Source organism: Silene latifolia, chromosome 6, assembly GCF_048544455.1.
Source record: "Silene latifolia isolate original U9 population chromosome 6, ASM4854445v1, whole genome shotgun sequence".
Classification (NCBI taxonomy): Eukaryota; Viridiplantae; Streptophyta; class Magnoliopsida; order Caryophyllales; family Caryophyllaceae; genus Silene; species Silene latifolia.
In genome coordinates, this window is record NC_133531.1 from 98,734,620 (window position 1) to 98,743,411 (window position 8,792).

An 8,792-nucleotide genomic window follows, 5' to 3' on the forward strand; every position below is an offset into this window, starting at 1 on the left:
ACTGTTTACCTTTACTGCTTCCTCTGGGCTTAAGGTGAATGCAACAAAATCTGAAGTGGTGTTTAATGGTGTGACAGAGGTTCTGAGATAGGATATTACTTTTATCTCTGGTTTCCAGGAGGGTGTGCTACCCTTTATATATTTAGGAGTGCCAATTCAGGCTGGAAGATTAACTAGGCATGACTGTAATATCCTTGTGGAGAGAATTGTGGCTAAAATTAGGGGAATAGGAGCAAGGAAACTGAGTTATGATGGAAGGCTTATCTTAATTAATTTTGTGTTTAACACCTTACCCAATTATTGGTGCTCTATTTTCCTTTTGCCAAAATGTGTTATAAAAAGAATTGAAGCTCTCTGTCGTAATTTCTTGTGGAATGAGGATGCTGTGTAATAGAGGACCCCTCTGGTTGCCTGGGACAGTGTCTGCTACATCAAAAAGGAGGGTGGTTTGGGTATTAAGAATGTAGGGGTGTGGAATATTGCTACTGTTGGAAAGTTGGTGAACTGGATTTATACAAAAGCTGATCGTTTATGGGTGCTTTGGGTTGATCATATTTATATGAAGGGTGCTGATTGGTCTTCATACTCACCTCCACCAGACTTAAACTGAAACTGGAGGAATATATGTAAGGTTAAAGGTATGTTAGCTACTGGGTACCAGGGTAACGAATGGATCTCTGATGTCAGGGGTTACTCTATTCGGGCAGGTTATCAATGGCTAAAGGGATCACACCCCCCTGTGCCTTGGTACAAGGATGTATGGGATAGCTGGACAATTCCCAAGCATAGTGTAATTGGTTGGCTTATTAATAGGCAAGCCTTAAATACTAGGGATAAGTTGTTTCATCTTGGGATTAGTGGCAGCAATAGTTGTGTGATGTGTGACATAGAACCAGAAACTCTTGCTCATCTCTTCCCTGATTGTGCATATAGTAAACTGGTGATAAAGTTTCTTGAGCACTGGTTACAAATGAGGCTTCAAACGCCTCCTGGACATTGTCCTATTGTCAGGAGGAAAGTTTGCAGAGTGGTAAGACTTTCTTGTTGGTATGTCCTCTGGATGGAAAGGAATACCTGCAGGGTTGAAATGAAGATTAGAAGACCAGAGTTGCTTGCTTCAGAAATTCAGAAGATGGCTCAACTGCGAATTCAGCAGAAGTTCTCTTCACTTGTTCAGCAGTCTGGAGTTAATTGGGTGACTAGCCTAGGTATCAATGTATAAATGTAAGGATTTAGTCTCTTGTAATGACTATTAGTTGATGAAGTGTCTTCTTGTACTATCCTATTTGATTAATCAAAGCTTACATTTTACCAAAAAAAAAATAGTGTTCATGTAAATTAATGTTGTTTTGGTGGTCTATGATTAATGTCAACGTATTATCAAAGTAATGTCGTTTGTATCAATTAATCAATCTCAATCTACATCTAATCAAATACAACAATAAAGCAAAATACAATCATAAACTAAACAATCAAAACCGAATAGAATGCAAAAGAGGAAGGAGACTTACTGGAATTTGGTGGTTTGTTCGGTGTCACAGTCGGCAAGATCTTTGACGACGGTGATGGTGGGGGTGGTACTGACATTGGCGGTATGATGGTGCGGTGGTCCTCATCATCAACGGTGGTTAAACGAAATTGTTGATGTTTTTGTGGTTTGGATTTTGATTGAGAGAGGAGAGAGATAGAGAGAATAGAAGTAAGGGTATGAGTGTCTGTTTTTTAAACCGTCGACGATTCGTTATAAAACGTCAATGACAACCCGGTTTATTGTCCGTTTTCATTCAAATTTTATACCACAATTATTTTCTCCTTTCTAAATCAACCGAGGAAAAGTTTTAAACCCTCAATATTATCCTGAAATAATTAGTTACCACCATCTTCATCTTAACGATATTGTCTCCATTCTCTTTAGCTCAAGAAATAGGATTGATTTTATCATCTTCTTTTTCTTAAATTATCTCAAAATGGAAATGGGGCAATAAAAGTGAGATAGAGGAAAAAAATAAGATGTAATGAAAAAACCCGATTTTCACAGGAATATCCTTAAAAAAAACCGCGACTATGTTGATTAGTGCTAATTAAGTAACTAATTTATTAAATCAATAGTATGTGATCCCGATTTAAAGACTAAATAGTAGGCTCAATGAGATATTTGAAGTATGAGGTGGACTAGGCCAAAGAACAAGCGTAAGTTGTAGAAAAGAGAATGAGTACTTGAACGGAAGAAAGTGGTTGATCAACAGTTATTTAACGACCACTCACTAATAAATGCAATTAGAAATAATTAATTCAAGATGGAAAGACCTATATAACGAGGTACACGGCCCCGAAGAGAGATCAACACACACAACCAAAACAACTACAACAATTAGGCTTTGTTTTTTTTGGACTTAAAGTCACTTAATTTAAGTTCATTTCAGATCCTATAAGTTCAATTCAGTTAAAATCAGAGCCTATAAGTTCAGTTCAGATCCTATAAGTTTAGTTTCATTCAGATCCTATAAGTTCAGTTTATATCCTATAAGTTCAGTTCAGTTCAGATTTTATAAGTTCAGTTCAGTTCAGATCTTATAAGTTCAGGTCCTATAAATTCAGTTTAGAAAAGTTATATACAGAGTATTATTTTTTAAAAACCGACGCAAAAATATTTGATATTATTAATTATTCGATACTTATATTCATTATTATTTTTAAAATAAAATTTTCACTCTTCTCATTATTTTTTATCGTAATGTAACCATAGTAAAATGTATGCACAAACCAATGTATATTTGGCGGAAAAATATTATTATCTTACATTGTGTTTTAGAATATATTTTCTTACCAATGTTCTCTCTTGACTGCCCACTAATTTTTTCTTGTAAAAAAGTTTGTTTAATCTCAATAAATGTTTGCGTTTATTTTTATAATAATAATAAAAAAAAGTTGCGTTTTATAAAAAAAATAATAGTAAAAATAACAACAAAAACAATAAATAATACTAAAAACAACAACAACAACAACAACAACGACAACGACAACGACAACGACGACGACGACGACGACGACGACGACGACGCGGCGACGATGACGACGGCGGCGGCGGCGGCGGCGAAAGACGCGGCGAAGACGCAGCGATGATGATGATGATGATGATGATGATGATGATGATGATGATGATGATGATGATAATAATAATAATAATAATAATAATAATAATAATAATAATAGTAATAATAACAACAATAATAATAATAATAATAATAATGTTGTTGCCTTACTCAAGTGGATCCAGAAATTCTCGGTATCTCAGGATGCGGGGGCTCGGGTGGCCGCTTACATTTTTACTAGACTTAGCTTTGCTGTTGCTAAGGGTGTGGGAGCCCAGATTGTCTCTCGGCTCTCCACCAATTTCATGTAAACTTTTCTTTTTCTTTTAATGAAAGTTGTGCGCATCATTTTATTCAAAAATAATAATAATAATAATAATAATAATAATAATAATAATAATAATAGTAATAATAGTAATAGTAATAATAGTAATAGTAATAATAATAATAATAGTAATAATAATAATAATAGTAATAATAATAATAGTAATAATAATAATAATAATAATAATAATAATAATAATAATAATAATAATAATAATAATATGTTACAGTACATTAGGGAGTTGATCACGAGACAGTTCTGGTGGAGTTAGAGCCTAGTGGGTATTCACCCCCTCTCTCGCCCCAATGATCATTTCCTCCTGGAATGTGAGGGATATGAACGATCCTCTAAAACAGCAGGAGATTTAGGCTTCTTGTTAAAACGTAAAGTAGATTGTGGTGCCATCCTTGAAACTCATATCAAATCTAGGTATGCTCAGGCTATTCATCGAAAAAAGTTTTGGAAATTTTCTTTACTTAGCAATTATGGTTCTTATATGGGAGGGAGAATATGGATTATGTGGAATCCTGGTTCAGGTAACGTTCAACTTCTTGAGGAGGGTGCACAATATATGCATTGTCTTGTCACTCATCTTCTTGCTCATAAATGTATTTTGGTTTCGTTTGTTTATGCTCAAAATAGGGCTGTGGACAGGCTTGTTTTATGGGATAGATTACGATATTTTTCCATGGGGCACCAAATCCCTTGGGCATGCCTAGGTGATTTTAATGTGTCTTTGGTTGCGAAAGAGACTCTAGGTTGTATTCTCCATCAAAGGGAGATTATTGAGTTTAAGGATTGTTTGGCTGCTAGTAATCTGGCTGACCACCCCTATACTGGTGGTCTTTTTACATGGCATAACAAGCAAGGGGCCTCTCCTAAGTGGTCTAAGCTTGATAGGGCTTTGGTGAATGCTGCCTGGTACACTTATATTTCTATTTCTACTGTGGTTTTTCTTCCTGCTAGGGTCTCTGATCACTCCTCTATTCTTTTGAGTATCAACTCCACTTCAACTCATTATGTCAGGCCTTTTCGTTATCTTAATTGTTGGGCTCTCTCTCCTGATTTTCATGCCTGTGTCACTCAGGGTTGGCAGCTCCCCACACATGGACGGAAAATTTACTCTCTGTTATGTAAACATAGGAATTTGAAGAAGGGTCTTAAATCTCTTCACTGCCCTGAATTTTCAGGCCTATTACAACGTGTAGAGGAAGCTAAAAATAAACTTGTTGACTGCCAATTGCAGATGCAGGCTTCTCCTCTGAACACTCTTCTTCTTGCACAGGAGAAAAAGTGTCTTTTTGAATATCACAAATTAAAGCAAGCTGAGATGAGGGTCCTTTCTCAAAAAGCTAAGCTTTAACATTTGCAACTCAGTGACCTCAACACTAAATATTTATATGCTCATATTAAAGCTAGAACTATTGGGAACACTATTGGGGTTATTGAGGATGTGAATGGCACTCTCTGTCAAAGCCATGCTCAGGTTGCTCAGGCTTTCTTGGGGTATTATAGAGATATCTTGGGTACTTCTAAAGCTGTTACTCCTCTCCTTGCGGCCCTCTTTGCTCATAATACTCTTACATCTACTGAACATTTGGTTGCTCCTGTCACTCATCTTGAGATAGAAGCTGCTCTTTTTGCTATTCATAGGGATAAAAGTCCTGGTATTGATGGTTATTCCTATGGGTTCTTTAAGGATTCATAGGATATCATAGGTCATGAGTTCAGTGCTGCTGTAATGGAATTTTTTTGCTAAGGGATCTATGCCTTGTGCTGCAAACTATACAGTTATTGCTTTGATTCCTAAAGGGGACTCTCCTAAATCTGTCACTGAGTTCTGACAAATATCTTGTTGCGCGGTGTTATATAAAAATGTGAGTAAGATATAGGCTAACAGAATGAAACCTATGCTGGGAAATATATCGGTTTAGAACATGCTGCTTTCATGGAGAGGGGCGACTTGTTTGAAAATTCTATGCTCGCACATGAAATGGCCTTCAAGTATAACAGAAGCCTCATCTCACCTAGATGTATCTTGAAGAATGATATTAGGAAGGCCTTTCACTCAGTGAATTGGGTCTTCCTAGCAAATTGTTTGAGGTTATTTTGTTTTCCTCCTTTGTTTATTAAGTGGGTTTTGGCATGTATTACAACCTCTCATTTTTCTCTTAATATTAATGGCACAACTGAAGGGTTCTTTCCTGGTCGGAGGGGGTTTAAGACAGGGTGACCCCCTTTCTCTCTATTTGTTCACACTTTGTATGGAAGTTCTCTTTCGCCTGCTGAGACAGTGACCTAATGCTCCTGGCTTTTCTTATCATCCCAAATGTGTGAAGATTAATCTTACACATTTGATTTTTGCTGACAATCTCTTGGTCTTTACTAGAGGAGACCTGCCCTCTATCCAGGATATTAATGATTGTCTTTCCTGTTTTGCTGCTTATTCTGGATGGAAAGCAAACCCAATGAAAACTAGCTTGTATTTTAGGGGAGTTCCTGCTCATTTGAAGGCTCATATTCTATCTTCAAGCGGGTATGTGGAAGGGAATTTTCCTGTCAAGCATTTGGGTATCCGCTTATTTAGCTCTCGGCTTACTTACCCTATGTTCGCTTCTCTGCTGGACAAAATAAGGAGACTGGTGAGTCATTGGACTTCTAATCTTCTAAGCTATGCCGGTAGAATCCAACTTATAAATTCTGTCATTTTTTGTCTGAGAAATTTTTAGGGTTCTAGTGTACTTCTTCCTAAGGGTATTGCAAAGAAACTTAACAAATTGTGTAAGGACTTTCTTTGGGGCATTGAGCCTAGCCAGTGTAAACATGTTTTCAAGAGTTGGGATAGTTTTTGTCGCCCTCGTGAGGAAGGTCTGGTTGATATTAAGGAAGTTCTTAGGTGGAATAAGTCCCAAATGCTGTCTTGACTTAAGAAACTCATCACTCATTCAGAGACGAACTGGGTTCAGTGAGATGAGGCATATATTCTCAAGGGCACTGATCTTTGGGAATTTTAACTTACTACGTCCTACTCATGGTTCTGGAGTAGCATTACGAGACTTGTTGGTCCAAGACTTTGGAGGGGATCCAGAGCAAGCATGGGTATTATTATTCCAGGATGATTACAAGGCTCAATTTTATGAGATGATTCGTGCTAAGGGGGCACCATTTATTCAAAGTAAAACTTTTTGGGATTCTTTTTGCTATCCTAAGCATAAGGTGATTGGTCTTTTGACTGCTCAGAATAGGCTGCCCACTGTTGATGCTCTATGTAGTAGAGGTTTGGTCATAGTGAATAGGTGTGTTTTATGTGAATCTAGCCTTGAAACCCACTCACACCTCTTCTTTGAGTGTCCCTATTCTGCTGCAATTTGGCAAGCCATAGCTATGTGGCTCAAGGTTTCTCCTGCTCCTTGTCTTCCTCAGATTTTCCACTGGTTCAAGGTGTATAACCGTGGACAAGGGTTGATTAAGAAGCAGGGTAGATGTGCTTTGATGTGTGCTCTCTATCTCGTATGGCAAGAAAGGAACAAGCGCATCTTCAAAGGCATACAACCTACACCTGTCACTATTATTCGAAAGATCAAGGTTTTGGTCCTTCTTAGGTTATCTTCCCTTTAAAATGGTACTGTAACTCTTGGATTGGTTTTCCTTTTGGTTGTTTTGTTTATAAGGTGGTTATTCTGGCTCCCTTGTAGGTAATCTAGGATGTTGTACGAAAAAACTTTTTATCTTAATATATTGATCCTGCTTTCCTGCACAAAAAAAAATTAATAATAATAATATTTAAGTTAAATTAATTGAAGTTAATTTAAATTCGGATCCTATAAGTTCAGTTCAGATCCTATAGGATCAGTTCAGTTCAGATCCTATAAGTTCAGTTCAGATCCAATAAGTTCAGTCCAGTTCAGATCCTATAAGTTAAGTTCAGTTCAGATCCTATAAGTTCAGTTCAGTTAAATTCAGTTCAGATTCTATAAGTTCAGTTCAGATCAAATCCGTTTCAGTACAAAAGAACATGACCTTAGCGAGACTATGTGAGGAATGTTGATACCGTCGTTTCAGTACCAAAAATAAATACCTAAGCACTACTAACAGAAGTCAGCGGTAAGTAGGGTCGATCTCCACAGGGAGGCGGTCACTATCTACTTGTCAATTCGGTCTGTCTACGATCACAAAATGGGGGGGGTTTGAAATGTTTTGACTAAACTAATAAGATAAAGGCAAGAGAAAAGGGATAAGAGAAATTAACAGGAAAAAGAGGGAACTAGGATGTCGGGTCATCAATGAACGTCAATCAATCGCAGTTAAGGTCACAAATTGGTCAATGTGTCGATCTAAGGGGCAATGAATATCTCCTTCCGGTCTCAATTCGCCCTAAAGCACAAATAGCTTAGCTTCCGCACTCATTACGGTGCTCTAATGTTCGCTACGAGGCTCACCCTTTCCAACCTTCCGGTCCAGGTCAAGGTTTACTACGATAAAATGACTAATTGCGTCGACTCAATTAAACAGAAACAATTAATTGTAGCGATTAACAACATAGACATAGCCACAATAGACGATCTATAAACCTAATTAGTAATTAACATCTGTCCATTGACTACCCTAAATCCTAGCAGGATAATTAGCTAGACATAAATAAAGAAAGAACATGAACAAAGGAAAGAATAATAATAAGCATTAAATAAAGAGAGTAAAAGGGAAAGAGAAAGTTACAGAATATTGTCCGGAAAATAGAGAGGAAACAGTGTCTAACAGATAAAAGAAGAAAAAGTAATGTATTGTATGATAAGTGATCCTAAGTGACGTCTTCTCCTTTCCTATTTATAAGAAATAGGATTTTATTTGACCAAATAGCGAAATAAGACTAAAAAGCACGAGCCCAATAGCAAACCACTCGATCGAGTTATTTTAAACCACTCGATCGAGCAAAATGAAGCTCAAACCACTCGATCGAGTGAAATAAATACTCGATCGAGTAAACTTTAAAATGCAACCACTCGATCGAGTAGAAAAAGGAGTCGATCGAACACAATTGTACTCGATCGAGTATTTTCCAGCGCACAATTCCTACTTCGCGCACTGAACTTCAAACGGCTGCCATTTCTTCGTTACTTGGGAAAACAGGACGATTCCAGTGGCGTTGGAAAGCTAAGAGGACAATATCTCATCTGCAATTAGAATCACCTCAAAATCAGTTGTAGAACTTTATATATGGCTCTTCAAAGTAGGCACTAGTAATTTGAAGTTCTTCCTTTGCTCGCCTAGCTATCTTACTTCTTTGCGCATCTCAAAATAGTAGTTTGCTAGCTCCGACTCAACTCATCTCCTAAATGCATGCATAGAGACATGTTTTAGGCTTGATTATGCTTCTT

The 8,792-nt window shown here is 37.2% G+C and overlaps 2 protein-coding genes across 2 annotated transcripts; both read left to right on the forward strand.

The window, feature by feature from the left end:
• Positions 1 to 640: 640 nt before the first annotated feature.
• Positions 641 to 1,222, forward strand: LOC141588397 (uncharacterized). Its single transcript, XM_074409841.1, has one exon. The coding sequence runs from the start codon at positions 641 to 643 to the stop codon at positions 1,220 to 1,222; it is 582 nt and encodes a 193-aa protein (XP_074265942.1).
• Positions 1,223 to 3,913: 2,691 nt separating this feature from the next.
• Positions 3,914 to 7,035, forward strand: LOC141588398 (uncharacterized). Its single transcript, XM_074409842.1, has 5 exons — positions 3,914 to 4,712; positions 4,833 to 5,106; positions 5,807 to 6,059; positions 6,147 to 6,290; positions 6,367 to 7,035. The coding sequence occupies exons 1-5, from the start codon at positions 3,914 to 3,916 to the stop codon at positions 7,033 to 7,035; spliced, it is 2,139 nt and encodes a 712-aa protein (XP_074265943.1).
• Positions 7,036 to 8,792: the final 1,757 nt, after the last annotated feature.